General features: G+C 47.4%; 1 protein-coding gene across 1 annotated transcript in view; it reads left to right on the forward strand.

Moving 5' to 3' along the window:
- STAB2 (stabilin 2) overlaps window positions 1-17,946 on the forward strand; it is a 170,639-nt gene extending 152,693 nt beyond the window's left edge. Inside the window, exons 59-69 of the mRNA XM_025402059.1 lie at window positions 169-362; window positions 1,458-1,599; window positions 4,122-4,255; window positions 6,512-6,677; window positions 6,822-6,928; window positions 9,391-9,510; window positions 10,340-10,480; window positions 12,528-12,638; window positions 13,511-13,639; window positions 14,702-14,818; window positions 17,514-17,946. Coding sequence (XP_025257844.1) covers window positions 169-362; window positions 1,458-1,599; window positions 4,122-4,255; window positions 6,512-6,677; window positions 6,822-6,928; window positions 9,391-9,510; window positions 10,340-10,480; window positions 12,528-12,638; window positions 13,511-13,639; window positions 14,702-14,818; window positions 17,514-17,564 — 1,412 coding nt within the window. The 3' untranslated portion in view covers window positions 17,565-17,946. The remainder of the gene's footprint in view (window positions 1-168; window positions 363-1,457; window positions 1,600-4,121; window positions 4,256-6,511; window positions 6,678-6,821; window positions 6,929-9,390; window positions 9,511-10,339; window positions 10,481-12,527; window positions 12,639-13,510; window positions 13,640-14,701; window positions 14,819-17,513) is intronic.
- The last annotated feature ends 1,703 nt before the right edge of the window (window positions 17,947-19,649 follow it).

Genomic DNA, 19,649 nt, shown 5'->3' on the forward strand with positions numbered 1-19,649 from the left:
TGCAAAGGCCAGCATAGAGGCCACAGGGCATGGGGAGAGAAGGCACGAACACGTAGGGGCCCATTTACCCACCCAGCACCACTAGTGCTGCGGTGACCCATACCCTAACCTGAAGCCCTGGTTCCACAGAAGGTGGTAAGTTGAGCCCTCTCTCCTCTGCCCTTGCAGTCGTGGATTTCTGCAAACAGGACAACGGGGGCTGTGCAAAGGTGGCCAGATGCTCCCAGAAGGGCACGAAGGTCTCCTGCAGCTGCCAGAAGGGATACAAAGGGGACGGGCTCAGCTGCACAGAGATAGACCCCTGTGCGGACGGCCTTAATGGAGGGTGTCACGAGCACGCCACCTGTAAGATGACAGGCCCGGTGAGTCGCTCTTTCCCAGGGAAATTTGGGAGCAGCCCCTTGGGCTTCGCTCCTCCTTGGCTTTCCACCTCCTGCACTCTGCTTATCTCCTGGACTCTTCCTAAACATTTTTTCTAGCACAGTCTGTTTCTTGTTAAAAGTCATTGGGCTAAATGCAAGGTGGTCCCCTAGGTAGAAAAAGGGCGTCCGTGGAAAAGTTGGTGAAATTCTTAAGTGTATTGCTCAGTTAACAGCAATGTATCAACATTAATTTCTTAGCTCTGATGAGTGTGCTATAGCTATGTTGGACGTCAGGGGAAAGCGGGTGGAAAGTCTAGGAGAGTTCTCTCTTAGCCACCCTTCTATCCATCTAAAACTATCCTAAATAAAAGGCTTATTAAAAACAAACAGCTGGTAAGATGTGGCAGGAAAAGTGCAGAAAAGATGATGTAAGATAATGCCCGTTGCTGGTTACAAATGTGGTTCTAGAGTCAGACTGCCTTTGCGTCTTACCTCCTGGACTGACAAGCTGTGTGACCTGGAGGTGGCTAATTACTCTCTGAGCCCCAGTTTCCTCATTTGTAAAGTGGGCCTCATGATAATGCAGACATCATAGAGTTGTTGTGGGGATTAAAGGAGATCATTCATTGATTCAACCAGTGGTCATTGTGCATCTGCTCTATGCTCTTGAAGGTCCCAGGGTTATAACAAAAAGACAGAGTCCCTGCTTTCCCGGAGCTCGTGCAGAAGTAGAGAGTGGGGGCAATGCACAGTACAGAAACAAATGCACGGAATTTTTTCAGAGAGCCCGAGGAGCCCTGTGAAGAACATAAATCAGGCCAATGTGATAGAAGGGAATGGAAAAGCTACTTACGTAGGGTGGTCAGGGAGGCTGTCTCTGAGGAAACCACATTTGAACTGAGATGTAAAGAATGAGGTTTCATCATAAGCCTGGATAAAAGCGGGATGTAGCAGTTATTCCCACTGGACAAGAGAGGCATGTTCTCTTGGTCCATCTGAACACCTCCTAGGCTGGACATTGGTCCCATGGGCACTTGGGCATCCTGGGGTCTTAGAGAAGGAACTTTTTCATCTCTTCCCACTCTCCCTCCACAGGGCAAGCACAAGTGTGAGTGTAAAAGTCACTATGTGGGAGATGGGCTGAACTGTGAGCCGGAGCAGCTGCCCATCGACCGCTGCTTACAGGACAATGGGCAGTGCCACGCGGATGCCAAATGTGTCGACCTCCATTTCCAGGGTCAGTGTGACCAAACCACCCTTCTCTTCAGGCGTGGGGAAGGGACCCTCAAGGGAAAGAAGAAAAACAAAACAGGCCAAGCATGGTGGCTCAAGCCTGTAATCCCAACACTTTGGGAGGCCGAGGCAGATGGATCACTTGAGGTCAGGAGTTCGAGACCAGCCTGGCCAACATGATGAAACCCCACCTCTACTAAAAATACAAAAAATTAGCTGGGTGTGGTGGCGTGCACCTGTAATCCCAGCTACTTGGGAGACTGAGGAAAGTGAAAAGCCACACAGAAGTGTAGAGGCATGGGCAATAGGACATCTTGAAAGCCAGTGGAGGAGGCCAGAAAGGACCCACAAATGTAGTCCCTAGCCAAGGCAGAGGGACTTCAGTGGTTCAGAAAGTGACTCAGGGCACTGTGCTTTACAGCTGATCAGTATGTACTGGATCTCTCCAGGGCTGGGTTTGTTTGACAGATGTGGACTCTGGTGGAGACTTCCTGGAGGCTTGAATTGGGCTAAACATAGAGGAGCTGGTAAGGCATTTCTGCTGGCAGGGACAGCATGGCCAGGAGAGAATGACCAAGGTGGTGCTGGGTGAAAGCACCTGGGGAGGGAAGGTGATGAGAGGTTTGAAAGCTTGGTTGGGGATATTCTATGGTCTAGGTACAGGGACCATTCCAAGCAGAAAGATTTTTATGGGCAGTTGCTACTTAGGATGGGGACAAAAATTCAGTTGGGACCAGCTGATTTGGAATTTATTTGCCTCTGGGACTGTGAAGTCAAGAAGAGCTTGGTTTTTTCCTTTAGGACACAATTCATTCGGCCAGTCCCGCCTGTTCCCAAAGCCCACTTCCAGGTGGAAATCTACCCAGCTCATAGAGTGTGGTCCAGCTTCTCCCACGGGCTTTTCTCTTCTGTTATGAATGCCAAGAAAATATTGGCAGTGATACTAAGTGACTGTGTATCACGTTGGACCTCCCTTCTGTTGGAGCTGTGTGGTTACTGTTAGCTTGGGAAAATGCCTCAGCTTTCCCTGTAGGCACAGTTACAGAACCATCCCATGTTCAGGAGGAAGCGCTGCCCTCACACGGTTCATAGGAGGGCAACCTGCCTTCACGATTGGCAACCGATTTGGTAATGAGTGCAGCAGACAACCTTAAAGTAACTTATACTGAGACCTGTTGGTTCTGTTTCCAGGACCCCATCCTATAGAAATAATCTGAGAATTGAATAAAGATAAGCATACCCATCCCAACATTATTTAACATCATAGAAAATTAGAAATAACATATATATCTAATAGTAAATGATGATAAAATATATTGATATACATCTACTCGAATTCATTGTATTTTGTTGTCTCAATAAAGAGACAAGGAACACTTTTCCATACTTCTCCAAGCTGTTAAATTGGTGTTTGCATTTCAGATATGGCCAAGATCATTTGACTTACGCATTGTGCTGTTGAAATATGTTAAAACAAGAAAAACTTAGTCTTCTTTGGTGAAGAAAGTGTCCTTTTGTGGCATTATACAATGAACTTGACAATATAAAAATGTGACTTGCTCCTTGAACTATTGCTGGTCTCTGCACTGAATTTTTTGGTTAGGAAAGATATCAGCTATGAACCAATGATAAAAATCTTCCAGTATCTTAGGAGGAAATGAGTTTTTAAAACTTTTTAAAAAGGCACAGCAGGGGTCAGAAAACACACAGAGCCCTGGGCAGAAACTCACTTTAATGTGTTTTTTATAGCTGTAAAGGTCACAAAAAAATTTTCAATTATAATCCTGGCTAACACGGTGAAACCCCGTCTCTACTAAAAAATACAAAAAACTAGCCGGGCGAGGTGGCAGGCGTCTGTAGTCCCAGCTACTCGGGAGGCTGAGGCAGGAGAATGGCGTGAACCCGGGAGGCGGAGCTTGCAGTGAGCTGAGATCCGGCCACAGCACTCCAGCCTGGGTGACAGAGCAAGACTCCGTCTCAAAAAAAAAAAAAAACTATGGGGAGGAGGAGAAAATCATGTTACCAGAGAAATTTTATAATATTAGGATATAATTACGATTTAATGTTAAGTTTTAAAAAGATTTATGAAAACTACGTCGGCAGTATGCTACCACATTTATAGTATATATAACATGAATAAATAGGAAAGAAGATTGAAAGAATGTCAAATTATATCAAATTAAAAATTTACCAAAAAATAAAGTAAAATTCTAGAAGGAAATACACCAAAATTTTAGCCCGGGAGTAGTGATTATTTCTGGAGAATAGAATTGTAGGTGGTTTTTGATTATTTTTTTACTTTTCTGTATTGCCCTAATTTCTACAATGAACATATGCTAGTTTTATAGTTAGAAAAGAAAGAAATATTTTAAATGATGTACTTCAACATAACTTGAAGGGGAAATGGCTTCTGGAGACACCTGGGGTATAGCTGGCCTTCGTTTTGAAAGTCCTTCAGAGTCCATTGTTGGAAACACTGCCAACCTGGTGGGTTGACCTGGGCAATTCCTCTTCTTCCTCATCCAGATACCACTGTTGGGGTGTTCCATCTACGCTCCCCGCTGGGCCAGTATAAGCTGACCTTTGACAAAGCCAAAGAGGCCTGTGCCAACGAAACTGCGACCATGGCAACCTACAACCAGCTCTCCTATGCCCAGAAGGTGGGTCGTCAGTTGGCAGATTCTGTGCAGACAGAGTCTGCAGGGGTGGAAGTGCAGCCCCTTCTTAAGATGGGGGAGACTTGAGCTGTTGCCTTCAAGCAGGGGAGTGCAGGTAGCTCCTGGAACAATGCTAACAGTCACCGTGTCCATTTATTGGGCATCTATTGCATCTATTATGTGTCAGGGACTGTGTGTGGTGCTTCGTTGATATTATTGTCCATCCTTACAACATCTCTGGAGGCAGGGCAGGTGTTACTATTCCCATTTTACGGATAGGGAAACTGAGGCTTAGTAAGTTTAAGTACAGTGCCTGATGTCACCCAGCCAAGAGGTGGCAGATCCAATATCTAAGTGTAGACCTGACTCTTAAAAGTCTATTTCAACTATGACATTCAACTGCCAAGGCAGAGGCAGAGACTAGAAGTGCATACCTCACAGCCGGAAACCAGAAAGACAGCAATACCCAGAAGCCTAGGGTAGATCACCCCGAACCCACAAAACAGTGGAGTTTCCCTGGAATAGCTGGAGCTCTCTGTGGCTGGAGGGACTGTGAAAAGAATAAATAGAGACTGCACAAGCTTTCAGACACAGCAGGAAGGAAACGGAACTCTTTGATCAGGTGCTGCTCTCTTAACCTCTGAAACTAGAAGTCCTACCCATTTGGAAAAGCTAGCAGGTTGGAGTTCCAGGCTGGTGGTTTATCACTGGGAGCAGAGGTGATGAATGCCTAGTAGGTATGATTTTAAAGCCCCTTCTCCAACCTCCATCACTAACAAATCTCTACTTTTTCAGACCTGGTATTTCTTTACCAAGGAATAAAACCTCTGATGCCAGGACCCAGACTCATGGAGAGTCTGAATCTCTGCTCTCCTGCTTGCTGGTCACATGACCTTGATCAAGCCACTAAAATCTCTGACTTACCTGGCATGTTTGTGGAAGGACTAAATGTAATATGGCACACAGTAGGAACTCAATTTTTAAGATTATTAAGAGATCTGGAATAGTGGACCACCTGGGTTTGAATGCCAGTTCTGCCATTTGCCAGTTGTGTGACTTTGAGCAAGTTACTTCTCTTTTTTTTTTTTTTTTTGGGGGGGGGATGGAGTCTTGCTCTGTCACCCAGGCTGGAGTGCAGTGGCACGATCTCAGCTCACTGCAACCTCCTCCTCCTGGGTTCACGCCATTCTCCTGCCTCAGCCTCCCTAGTAGCTGGGACTACAGGCGCCCACTACCACGCCCGGCTAATTTTTTGTATTTTTAGTAGAGACGGGGTTTCACCATGTTAGCCAGGATAGTCTCGATCTCCTCGTGATCCGCCCTCCTTGGCCTCCCAAAGTGCTGGGATTACAGGCATGAGCCACCATGCCCGGCCTGTTACTTCTCTTTACCTCAATTTTCCCAGTTGTATAAGGATTTAAAAAGTTCCCACCTCATAGGGTTGATTGAGAGTTCAAGGTGTTGACACATGAAAAGCTCTTGCGAGAGAACCTGATCCCAGATAAACTCTCAATAAGTCTTATGATGATGGTGGTGATGATGATAATGGTGGTGGTAATGGGGAGGGTGACAATAATTATAATAATGATGATGAGAGTGATGATGATATTATGATGAAGAATTAGAGTTCTAAGCCAAGCATGGTGACTCACACCTATAATCCCAGCACTTTGGGAGCCAGAGGCGGGTGGATCACTTGAGGTCAGGAGTTTGAGACCAGCCTGATCAAGATGGAGAAACCCCATCTCTACAAAAATTAGCTGTACATGGTGGTGCACACCTGTAATCCCAGCTACCCAGGAGGTTGAGACAGGAGAATTGCTTAAACCTGGGAAGTGGAGGTTGCAGTGAGCCAAGATCATGCCACTGTCCTCTAACCTGGGTGACAGAGCAAGACTCCGCCTAAAAAAAAAAAAAAAAAAATAGAGTTCTACCAATCAGAGTTCTATCAACCCATTAGCAGAAAAATTTGCGCCTAGTATAAATGGATGACAGCAAATTCTTTCTCAAGAGCAGAAAGAAGAGAAATGAGTATGAAAGACCTGGGCACCTACAAGAGAGGACCCTTTTGTTCACCCAGGGGCTCAATCAATCAATCAACATCTAATGACCACCTACTGTGTGCCAGGCACAGAGGTGCAATAGGCAAAATGAGACTTTATGGGTTTTACGGTCTAACAGGGGAATCAGACATTAACCAAATGATGCCACAACACATGGAATTGCAGCTGACCCATGGCCATGTCTGTATCCCTGCAGGCCAAGTACCACCTGTGCTCAGCAGGCTGGCTGGAGAGTGGGCGGGTTGCCTACCCCACAGCCTTCGCCTCCCAGAACTGTGGCTCTGGTGTGGTTGGGATAGTGGACTATGGACCTAGACCCAACAAGAGTGAAATGTGGGATGTCTTCTGCTATCGGATGAAAGGTAACTGCCCCAACTACACTTCAGGTTCCAGGCCATGCAGCTGCTGAGCAATCTTCAGCCTGGCCAGTCACTCCCCAAATGGGAGCAGTGCAGGCCTGGCCCCTGCCTTACTTGTGTGGGACCCTGTGTGCCTCTGCTCTCCAGATGTGAATTGCTCCTGCAAGGTGGGCTATGTGGGAGATGGCTTCTCGTGCAGCGGGAACCTGCTGCAGGTCCTGATGTCCTTCCCCTCACTCACAAACTTCCTGACGGTATGTACCATGTCTGCTTGGTTTGCCTCAGGCAGGGAGGGGTTCCCTCAAAGCAGGTATTAGAGGGGTGAGGCCTTAAGAAGCTGAAGGCCACAGTCATGGTTAAGAGCATGGGTGCTGGACCACCTTGTCTGAATCTAAAGCCTAGTTTTGCCACTCACTTGTAAAACCTTAAAGAAGTTACTTTCCTCTCTGGGACTCAGTTTCCTCATCTATAAAACGGAGATGGTAGTAGCATTAACTATGCAGGGTCATTGTGATCATTAAATGAGTTAATAGTTGTGAAGCATTTAGATCTGTGGTCTGTACATGGAAAATTCTATGTTCATGTGAGCTGGTATTATTATCTCTGTATCTGGAATAGTTTAAGAGCATGATCTATACAAATGAGACCCTCTTAATCTTCTTCATGAATGTAGTTAGCTAAGCCTGCCTGGTGATCACCCAATGAGCCAAATTAACATAGAGTCAATTTGCATCTTGCACTGCACTTAAAGTCACGTCAATATTCTACAAGTCATATCCAGCGAAGAGAAAGCCCCATCTGGAGAAAGGTTTGGTGCTGACTGATCAAAGAACTGACCTAACAGTAATAATGACAACAACAATAACAACAGTTAACATTTCTTGAGCATTTATTTTGTACGGGGCACTGTACTGAGCCCTTTACGAGGACATTTCATTCAAGCCATAGAATGTAAGTTCCATAAGGGAAAGGATTTTCTTTGCCTTGACCACCATTGTCTCCCCAACCCCTCAGATAGTAGCTGGCACATGACAGGTGCTCCATAAATACTTGTTAGAAGGACTAAACCCTCATGCAACTGTACAAGCCACTTCTATATCCATATTTTAGATGAAGAAACTGAGACTTAGTAAGGCCAAGGACACAGCCTAACTCATCAGAGCTGGGCTCAATCTCAGACTGCCTGGTTCCAACCTCTCCCCCTCATGCTTTAGAGTGTGGAACAAGGACAGCCTGGGCTACTATTCCCAGTAGAATCTACAGTCAGTGACCGCAGGAGGAAAGGGCACTGAGCATGAGTATAGGACTTGTAGGATCCATGGGGAAGTTAGACCAAGGACCCCAAAATGGAGTCTTTGTCCACAGACCAAAGATACCCATCTCACTGGTCTAAAAATCAGGACCACCATTAAATACACTAGAGATGAACACCCAAACTAATCTTTCTGCTGTGTGGGAGCCTGGCTTGCAACAGCATTTCAAAGAAAAGACGATGTCAGAACAAAACATTTTCAGCAAATTACCTACTTTCTCTGGGCCTCAGTAGCCCAGAAGGAGAAAAAAATAAATAAACATTTAAAAAATATATATTAAACTGTGTGTGTGTGTGTGTGTGTGTGTGTATATATATATTTTTTTTTTCTTTTCCTTAAGAGACAGAGTCTTGTTGTATTGTTCAGCCTGGAGTACAGTGGCACGGTCTTGGCTCACAGCAGCCTCAACCTCCTAGGCTCAAGGGCTCCTCCCACCCCAGCCTCCCAAGCAGCTGGGACTATAGGCACACACCACCATATCGGCTAAATTTTTTTAACTTTTTGTAGAGATGGAGTCTCACTTTGTTGCCCAGGCTGGTCTCAAAATCCTGTGCTCAAGCTGTTCTCTCACCTCAGCCTCCCAAAGTGCTGGGATTATAGGTGTGAGCCACGACACCCAGCCTGCTCAGTGAATATTTAGCACTTACCGTGTGCTTGAGATAGATCAGTGAACAAGCAAACAAACAACAAATGGAACAAACACAAGTCAATAGTATTGAGTGCTAGAAGGTGATAGATCCAGATCCTATGGAAAAAGTGGAACAGGGCTGGGGGGCACCCCAGGGTCCCCCTTCTGTCGGAAGTGATGAGGGAAGGCTTTGGGGAGAAAGTGGCATGTGAGCAAAGTGTAAACGGAGGAGAGGGGGTGAGCCACGCAGACTTGGGGGAAGAACATTCCAGGCAGAAGGAACGGTTGAGCAAAGGATGAGCGGCAGGAGCGTGCCAGGCCAGTCTGAGGAAGAGCAGGGAGGCCCCATATGGCTGGAACAGAGTGAGCGAGAGAGGACAGCTAGGCCCAGCGTCAGAGAAGCAGCAGCAGCAGCCTCAGGCTTTGGGCCTCCTGAGCCCTTATGAAGACTTGGACTGTTCCTCTGAGTGAAGTGGGGGCCACTACAGGATTTTGAGGAGACTCGAGATTTGATGCACCTTTCAAAGGGCTGCTCAGGCAGCCACATGGAGGATCGGCTGTGACGTGGCTGCATCTTAAACCATAGGATTCACTGAGGAAAGGAAAAGTCCTCAAACTCTCACGATGCAGGCAGAAGACACAGCAAAGGAGCAGCAGGCTGAGTTTGCTGACACATGAATATTCCCAGATGGGTGATGCCCTGGGACCTTCTCCAGCCACCCTGGTCCCTGCACACCAGGGCTGGCCCCTCTGATGACTTCCTTCTTCTCCCCAGGAAGTGCTGGCCTATTCTAACAGCTCAGCTCGAGGCCGTGCATTTCTAGAACACCTGACTGACCTGTCCATCCGTGGCACCCTCTTTGTGCCGCAGAACAGTGGGCTAGGGGAGAACGAGGTGAGTTGCGTCCCTGGTGCCTTCGCTTTAGACTAGCATGTTATCTATCACTACAACAATGCTGGGTCACAAATTACCTGAAAACTCAGTGGCTACACATTTATGTAGCTCACACATCTGCAGATCAGTGGCCACTCCCTTGGTCTTGGCACACTCGGGTCTGAGACCCGCCGTCAGCTACTCTAGCTGGGCCGTCAATCACTCTGCTCCATGGGACTCTCATCGTCCAGCAGGCTAGCCCAGGCGAGTTCTCAGGGCAGTGGCAAGGAGTGAGAGAGGCGAGAGTAGGCCCTGTCCCGACAGTGCTTCTCAAGCCTCTGTTTGATCATGTTTGCTAATGTGCCCCTGGCCTGATAGGTCACATGACAGAGGCCAAAGTCAGCATGGGGGGCAAAGGGCCAGGGGTGCAGGGAGTGGGGAAGAACCAGGGCCACTGATGCAATCTGTGTTCCACGCCAACCTTCTTCACGTCACGGCACACAGGATTGGCAGTAGTTATTCAGTTCATGCACAGGTGGCTCACCCAAGGCTCCAACAGTCCCACCAGCCAACTGAGGGCTGAGAAGAGTAATGCCTCTGCCTACCTCAAGACCCTTTCTTCCTAGAGCGCTGCTGGAAAGCTCTGCTCTAGACAATACAAATGACATTCAATCCCACATCCTAGCTACAGGTGGCCTCTGGCAGAGCCCAAACAACCAGAAGTCTGAGATCTCCACATGGAGGCAGGAAAGCTTAGGCCATGAGAAGCGATTTTCTTCGTCATCCCCATCATTAAAAAGACAAAACATTGACCTTTGAAGAGCATTCTGTGTTTCTCCTTTTTTCTCAGACCCTGTCTGGGCGGGACATCGAGCACCACCTCGCCAATGTCAGCATGTTTTTCTACAATGACCTTGTCAATGGCACCACCCTGCAAACAAGGCTGGGGAGCCAGCTGCTCGTCACCGCCAGCCACGACCCACTCCAACCGGTACGAAGTCTTCTGGGCTTCTTGGGAGAACTGGAGATAATGCATGCAAAGTTCCTGGCATACAGTAGGTGCTTAATAGGTGGCAACTATTATGTGAACATAAACTCTACACCTGCAGATAGGGGATGGTGTTAACTGCCTACCACAGCGTACCACACTGACAACCGGGCAGCCCCTACCCCTTGGGAAATAGGCCAGCCTCAGAAGCTGGTAATGGGGAAGGATAATGAACCCATTTTAAAGCTGTCTGATTCTCCACCTTCGTTTCGGTCAGCTTGTCAGCCTATTCCAGGCATTAACATGAGCTCTGAAGTCAAATGACCCCAGTTCTGCCACTTGCTAACTAGAAGGACTTAAACAAGTTATCCAGCTTCTCTGTGTCTCAATTTCCTCATCTGAAAAATGAGGATGATGGTGATGGCACAGGTCATTATTTTCATGATTGTGATACAAGGGAGGAAAAACTTATTCTACCCTCTTAGGGTCTGTGGCTGGGCCTGAGAATTAAATTAGACATACAATAAGCAGGAGAGAAGCATATGCATTTTATTTAATCTTTTATGTGCATCAAGGGAATCCTCATATGGAAAATAAAGACTCAAAGAACAGTTGGGATCAAGAGCTTATATACTTTTTAAAGAAATGATGCATTTGTGGAAAAGTGATCAAATAAAGGGGTTTAGGCTAAGGGCAGTAAATTGTGGCATGACTAACAAATAGATGGTGGAAACGAGTGGAAGATTAGGAGTATTTCAGTAGATTTGTTTGTACAGATCCATTTCGTCATCTACTCCCAGTTGTTCCTGCAACTGCTGTTTCTCAAGTGCCTTCTGCTCAAAATAACTAATATGCCAAAATGGTGGGGGGGGGGTGGTTTCTTGTTGTTTTTTAGACAGTTTCTCACTCTGTCACCCAGGCTGCAGCGCAGTGGCACAATCTCAGTTCACTGCAACCTCCCCCTGCCAGATTGAAGCAATCCTCCTGCCTCAGCCTCCCATGTAGCTGGGACTACAGGTTCCCGCCACCATGCTCAGCTAATTTTTGTATTTTTAGTAGAGATGGGGTTTTGCCATGTTGGCCAGGCTGCTCTTGAACTCCTGGCCTCAAGTGATACGCTTGCCTCAGTCTTCCAAAGTGCTGGGATTACAGGCGTGAGCCACCGTGCCTGGCCCAAAATGGCATTATTTTGGGGTGACATCCATCCTTCAGTGTGGATGATGGTGATGATACTGATGGAGGAAACCGTGGTGGTAGTGGTGGAGGTGGTGAGAACCATGATGTCAGATTCAAGTTCTGAGACATGCAGAGAATAGTGCCTGACAGGTAGCAAGTGCTTAACAAATATTGTTTTTAAATGTTTATCTCATTAAATGGTTTCTATTTAAGAGCAGTTTAGACTAGTGTCTCTCAAAATTTAATGTGCATTTGAATCTGCTGGAGATTTGTTAAAATGAAGATTGTGATTCAGCAGGGGAGGGGGCACAGGGCCTCAGCTTCTGCCCACACAAGCCAGGAAATCACACTGGGACATCACTTAAAAGTACATCTTTTCTAACAGTGTGGTGTGATGTTCAGTGCATGGACTCAGAGTCCACAGGCGTGGGGTTTGCCACTCACTCCCTGCAGAGTCCACAGGCGTGGGGTTTGCCACTCACTCCCTGGGTGATCTGGGTCGGACCATTTTCCTTCTGATCACTCATCTATCAGACAAGTAGGTTGGACAAATGATCCGTAAGGTTCTCTGCAGCCCTCAGATCAGCTTGTCAGCACAGGACAACTAATGTGTTATGGGCTGTCCAGAGGGTGAGGAGAAGTCCTAGGCTGCCTATCAGTGGAGACAAACCTGAAACCTGGGCTCAGGGACCTTGTGATACAAGGGAGGAAAAACTTACTCTACCCTCTTAGGGTCTGTGGCAAGGCCTGAGAATTAAATAGGCATACAATAAGCTGGAGAGAAGCATGCACATTTTTTTTTAAACAACGTCCCTCGATGGAGGGATGCCCTCTCAGAGAGTAAAAGCCATCAACGCTCTTCTCATTTCCCTAGACGGAGACCAGGTTTGTTGATGGAAGAGCCATTCTGCAGTGGGACATCTTTGCCTCCAATGGGATCATTCATATCATTTCCAGGCCTTTAAAAGCACCCCCTGCCCCTATGGTGAGTATCTAGGGTCCCTGGTAACGGGCCAGGAGGAGTCCCGGTGCCCACTCACCAACAGGCAAACCATTACCAGAAGCCCTGTCCTCTGCCCTCCTCCTCCAGAGACTGGAGGAGCCTCCAACCTCCAAGGTAGCTGGCTTCGGGACTGCCCAACCCTGCTTCCTGCCATCCCCACTCCCACGCATTAGCAACACAGCACCAGTCACCATTAATATCTGTTGAATGAAAGGGAGAGGATGGGCCAACAAAGGAAGCGCTGGAAGGGGAGTGAGAAATGCTAAGCTGTGGTTTGGCCCCGTCACTTCGTAGTACCTCTGAGTCCCAATTCTCCCATCTGCAAAATGGGGCTCATAATGGCTCCCTCCTGGGTTTTGGGGAAAACTGAGTTAAAAATAGAAAACACTTAGAACAGCCCCTGACACATAGTACATGCTAAATAAAAGTTGGTGATGGTGGTTGTTAGCATTTTTTTTCCCCAGAAGTATGAGGGGAGGGGTGAGTTGCTCGAGAGTTCCATAGCACAGTGGTTAAGCACAGGAGCTGCAAAGCCAGACTGGGTGCAAAGCCCACTTCAACCACTGACTGGCTGTGTGATATTGGGCAAGTGCTTCACCTCTCTGTGCCTCAGTTCTCCCACATAAAACTAAGAACAATAATAACTGTCCCTGTCTCTTTGGGTTATTATCACACTTCCATGGCTTATTTCATGGAAGGGTATTAGACCCTGGCAGTAGTAAGGGCCAGATACATGTTAACATATCAATATTTTTATCCCCACTGGCTCCAGAATGCCTCGGGCCACCAAGGGTTCCCCTTTGGGGAGTCAGAAGTTTTAAGAATGAGCCCCTTTTCTTTCTTTCTGTGTTCAGAGCTTGACCCACACTGGCTTGGGAGCAGGGATCTTCTTTGCCGTCATCTTGGTCATTGGAGCTGTTGCCTTGGCTGCATATTCTTTCTTTCGGCTAAACCGGAGAACAATAGGCTTCCAGCATTTTGAGGTGAGAGAGAAAAATGGGAACATGATGATGGGGTCCTCTCCAAAATCCCAGTCCCTGAACCTGGGCTGCTTCAGCCGAGTAGTCTCGCCAGAGTCCTCACCCAGAAGCAGTGTCACACAGTAGTAGGGGTGGCCACCCACCCCATGCTTACTGCTGCTTGGGTGGGGTCCCTGCCCTTAGGAGGAACAGCAGTGGTGGTTCCAAGACCCTCCTTCTGGTTGAGACAGGGCCTGGCAAGGAGAGAACAACACCCCGAGCCTCTGTGCCAGGGGTTTGGCCCGGAGGCCCATTCACTAGGACCTAGGAGTCTCGTTCACCTTGGAGGATTCACCGCACAAGCACACCCCATGACCCAGCCTGGGCTTCAAGACTGGCTCTGAGGACTGGGGGACAGGGCCAGGGACCCTACACAGCCAGAGGCTTTATGCTGCAGCCCGTGAAACTCATTTCTGTTTGAACAGTTGAGTCCACATCCCAATCAGCAGCCAGCTCTTGGCTGGCCGTGTAGGAATACAGCCTGGGCAGCAGCACAGCAGTTAAGCATCCTTCCTTATGGACTTTGTCGTCCTCTCTGGCCCACCCTCTCCCGCTGCCACCTCCTCAAAACACTCCTGGTAAAGGCTGTGGTGCAGACCCCCCAGGCAGCAGTTTGCTGCCTTCTGGCAGACACCTTGCATATTTATAAGCTCCAGGGGCAAATCTCAACCCCATTTTGAGCAAAAATGACTGCATTTATATTAAGTTGAAGGACAGACACCACCGCTCCAGGTTGATGGGAGTCAGAACAGCGGTTACCCTGGGTGGCAGTACCAGCAGGCTATGAGCATGTGAACACATCCTGGGGTATGGAAATGCCCTATGTGCTGATTTGGTGGTGATCACCACTGGGTAGACATCGGTAAGATGTCACCGAGCTGAACCTAAAGGTTGGTGCATTTTATTATATGTGAATCATCTCTCAAAGGATTGTTAAGGAAAAGCTCCCAGGGGCAAAGGGTGGCTTGCTTTACCTGCCAACTTGGATGAGACGCTCCTGGCTTTCATGCTTGTCTTTCCAAACAGTCGGAAGAGGACATTAATGTTGCAGCTGTTGGCAAGCAGCAGCCTGAGAATATCTCGAACCCCTTGTATGAGAGCACCACCTCAGCTCCCCCAGAACCTTCCTATGACCCCTTCACGGTGAGTTTGCATTCTTATCTAGGAATAGGTTCCCTTGGGGTACAGGGGAATGACGTCTTTTAGGAAATTGTAGTGGAGAGTTTGTACCAAAGAAGGTTCATTTCTAGAATGTATATCAGGTAACAATCCTAAAAGCCAGTTTTGTAAGCTGACTGAAGCCAGTGTGGTTGTTCAGAGTTCCTGGGTTCTCTTGGGTAGACAGCAGAATCCTTGAACAAATAGAGACAGGGGAGAACAAGAGGTTGTTATCCAAGCCCAATCTCATGACCAGGTGAGATGTCACAGTGGAAAAAAGTCTTGGGCTGAATTCTGCTGCAACCATTTATGAAGTAGCAGGTGGAAAACATGATCTAAGGAAAAAGGATTTTTCCTTTAGATGTCGTCTCACTCTGTCACCAGGCTGGAGTGCAGTGGCGTGATCTTGGCTCACCACAACCTCCGCCTCCCAGGTTCAAGTGATTGTTGCCTCAGCCTCCGAGTAGCTGGGATTACAGGTGCCCACCACCACGCCTGGCTAATTTTGTATTTTTTTTTCTTTTTTCTGAGACGGAGTCCTGCTCTGTCGCCCAGGCTGGAGCGCAGTGGCCAGATCTCAGCTCACTACAAGCTCCGCCTCCCGGGTTTACGCTATTCTCCTGCCTCAGCCTCCCGAGTAGCTGGGACTACAGACGCCTGCCACCTTGGCCGGCTAGTTTTTTGTATTTTTTAGTAGAGACAGGGTTTCTCCATGTCGGTCAGGCTGGTCTCAAACTCCCAACCTCAGGTGATCCACCCGCCTCGGCCTCCCATAAGCACTGGGATTACAGGCGTGAGCCACTACACCCAGCCTAGAAGTCCTTTAACCTTACACTGACATTGTTGTCCAAGATTTTACTGCTTGTCAGAGCTACTTTTCTTTGATGAGGCCTTATAATGTACATGCGTTGGTGTTCTGCTCTGGTCTTCCAGAAAGGGACCATTTATCTCTAGAGTCAGTGATGCTTAGCTGGGGCCTCCACGGACATCAATCCAGGGGGACCCCTTGGCAGGGTACCGCATTCGTAACACATGTGGAAGTACATCCTGCCTGTAGTTTAACAGCAGTTCTGGACTGAAAAAAAAAGGAATAGAACTTTTCTTTTTATAGAAGGAGAGAAATGTTTTCTTCTACCATGTTGAAGTTTGTATAGTGCAACAGATATTTTTCCAAAGCAAACCAAAGGTAAATATCTTGTGGTTCTTCATGCCTGCGGTAACAGATGTAATATACATGCAATAGAATAAGAAAATATGATTTGCAATCTGGTTATTTTTCAATCGAAGCCATGTAAAGGCTTCTGGTTCCCATTTCAAGGGTAAGTTCACGCCAGGTGCAGTGGCTCATGCGTGTAATCCCGCACTTTCGGAGGCCAAGGCAGGTGAATCACCTGAGGGTCAGGAGTTTAAGACCAGCCTGGCCAACATGGTGAAATCCCATCTTTATTAAAAATACAAAAATTAACCAGGAGTGGTGGTGGGCGCCTGTAATCCCAGCTACTCAGGAGGCTGAGGCAACAGAATCACTTGAACCAGGGAGGCAGAGATTGCAGTGAGCTGAGATCACACCACTGCACTCCAGCCTGGGTGACAGAGCAAGACTCTGTCTCCAAAAAAAAAAAAAAAAAAGTGGGGGTGGGGGGTGGTAAATTCAGCTAAATTACATTTGTTAACTATTGTGATGCCGAAATCACCTTCATTTAAAAAGCAGAGAGAAACAAATGCATACATTCTCTCCAATGTACCCCATGCCTTCCCCATTGTCTGTCCTCTTCTGAGGGCTCTATCAGCACCATGCATGAAAGATTCCCCTGAGGCAGGTGAGAAAGTAGCCTAAATGCAGGTTGCAGCTAAACCTGCTATTCAGACTACATGGTAAAAACATTCTGGAATCCTAAGCATGAAGTACCAGCTTGCAAAGTGGCGTGCTACATTCTCATGCCTTTTAACTATTTTTAGTGACTCCAGACACATTTACCACCACTAGTTTCACCCATGAAAAGCCATTTCTAGCATCTAGTATGCTAATTAACAAAGCCTGGGTGCCAGTCAGCGCTAAAGTCAGCAGAAGGCTTGGCGTGGCCACCTCTAGAGTGTGGCCATTTTTAGACAGGGTCCTGGTGTGTCATGCAGGCTGGAGTGCAGTGGCACCATCAGGGCTCACTGCAAGCCTCAGGTGATCCTCCCACCTCAGCCTCCCGAAGTGCTGGGATTACAGGCGCAAGCCACCGTGCCCGGCCAAGCGGGGTTCCTATTACACTCTCTCAGGCACTCAAGAGCCACCACTGGTTCAAGATGAATTTTCAAACTGAAAGGAGTTTTTATAATATTAGCTACCTTTTGTGAGGTGCTTATAACTTGTTAGATGTAGGCTCTAATTTAATCCTCCTACCTCCCTGTGAGGTATATTATGACCCTTTGTAGATGAAGAAACCACAGCCGAGTTGGAATGATTTGTCCTGGGCCACCCAGCTTCAAGCAGGAGAGACTAAATGGGTTCCCAGAACAGGTGGCCCTACCCCCAGCCCATCCTGCCTCCCAACACAAGGCAGCAGCATGAACAGGCCCAGCACACAGCGCTCGGGGAGAGTCAGGCCTCAGGCCAGGGGCCACCAGAAAGGTTCAACCTAGAACTCTACACGCAGAATGCCCTGCCCCCTTACAACCCTCTCTTTTCCAGGACTCTGACGAACGGCAGCTTGAGGGCAACGACCCCTTGGGGACACTATGAGGGCCTGGACGGGAGACGCCAGCCATCACCCACTGCCATCTGGGCCATCAACTGAATTCTCAGCACCAGTTGCCTTTTGGGAACATAAAGTCCTTTAAGCACTCAGAAGCCATACCTCATCTCTCTGGCTGATCTGGGGGTTGTTTCTGTGGGCGAGGGATATGTTACTGTGCCCACCCAGTGAGCTTCCTGCTCTGACCCTTTGGCTCTTCTTCCTTTGTACGCTTCAGCTGGCACCCGCTCCATTCTGCCCCACACGATGGGTAACTATCTTTCTTCCCTGTTAGACTGTAAGCCTCCATCTTTGTATCCCAGCCCCTAGCCCAGTGCCTGACACAGGAACTGTTCACAATAAAGGTTTGTGGAACAGAAACAAAGTCAACACAACAAATCTAGTGTTTTGGGACTGTGTCACGGGAGTTGAACTCTGAAGGCAAAATCCACTTCCTGTGGGCCTTTTCAATCAGACATCATCAGTCTTATAAATTCTTTAAGAAGACATGATAATCACAGTGAGATGCCACTTCACACCCACGAGGATGGCTAGAATCGAAAAAACAGTAACACGTATTGGAAAGGATGTGGAGAAAATGTGAACCCTCATACATTGCTGGTGGGAATCCAAAATGGTACAGCCACTGTAGAAAACAGTTTGGAAAAAAAATAAACAGTTACCACATGACCTAAAAATTCAACAGAAATGAAAATATGTCCACACAAAAACTTGTATATGCATCTTCATAGTAGCATTATTCATAAAAGCCAGAAAAATGGAAACAACTCAAATTCCATCAGCTGATAAATGAACAAACTATGGTGGTCCGTACAATAAAATATTCAGCCCTAAAAAATGAAGTACTGGTACATGTGATAGTTCAGATGAACCTTGAAAACATTAAGAAGCCAGTCACAAAGGACCAAGTATTATATGATTCCATTTATATGAAATGTCTAAAATAGGCAAATTGATAGAGACAAAGTAGGCTGATTGCCAGGGGGAATGAGGAGTGACTGCTAATGGGTATGGGACTTCTTTTTTGGGTGATGAGGAATTTGATAGTAGTGATGGTCGTACCACCTTATGACTATACGAAGAAACACAAAATTGTACACTTTAAAACAGTGAATTTTATGGCGTGGTGTTAGTTATATCTCAAATTTAAAGAAGCCATAATTACTAAATAATACATCATTTTTCCAAATATTATAGGTGGGCTGGCTTTGGGGTCTGTTAAATATAATTAACCTGCCAAAGAAGGTTGAAGATGCCCCTCCCATCTAGACACACTGCAAGAGTGATCTGCACCGAGACCCCTTCCTTCAGAAGGCAAAGGGAGACCTTGGCCTGGGTATTAGCCAGGTGTTAGGCACAGTTAAAATTAACACTTGAGGCTGGGCACAGTGGCTCACGCCTGTAATCCCAGCACTTTGGGAGGCTGAGGTGGGCGGATCATGAGGTCAGGAGTTCAAGACCAGCCTGACCAACATGGTGAAACCCCATCTCTACTAAAAATACAAAAAAAAATAGCTGGGTGTGGTAGCACGTGCCTATAATTCCAGCTACTCAGGAGGCTGAGGCAAGAGAATAGCTTGAACCCGGGAGGCGGAGGTTGCAGTGAGCTGAGATTGTGTCACTGCACTCCAGCCTGGGCGACAGAGTAAGACTCCGTCTCAAAAAAAAAAAAAATACAAAATTAACTCTTGGGATGCTACAGCCCATTAAAAAGTTTGAAAATGGCCAGGCACAGTGGCTCACACCTATAATCCCAGCACTTTGGGAGGTCCAGGCAGGTGAATCACCTGAGGTAAGGAGTTCAAGACCAGCCTGGCCAACATGGTGAAACCGTGTCTCTACTAAAAATACAAAAATTAGCCAGGCGTGGTGGTGCACACCTGTAGTTCTAGCTACTCGGGAGGCCGAGGCAGGAGAATCACTTGAACCTGAGAGGCGGAGGTTGCTGTGAGCCGAGATCCTGCCACTGCACTCCAGCCAGGGTGACAGAGTAAGACTCCAACTCAAAAAAAGAAAGTTTGAAAAAACTGTGTTATCACAAGCAGAGTTTCATACAAACTAGGCCAGGGGGA

This window comes from Theropithecus gelada, chromosome 11 (genome assembly GCF_003255815.1).
Source record: "Theropithecus gelada isolate Dixy chromosome 11, Tgel_1.0, whole genome shotgun sequence".
NCBI classification, from domain to species: domain Eukaryota; kingdom Metazoa; phylum Chordata; class Mammalia; order Primates; family Cercopithecidae; genus Theropithecus; species Theropithecus gelada.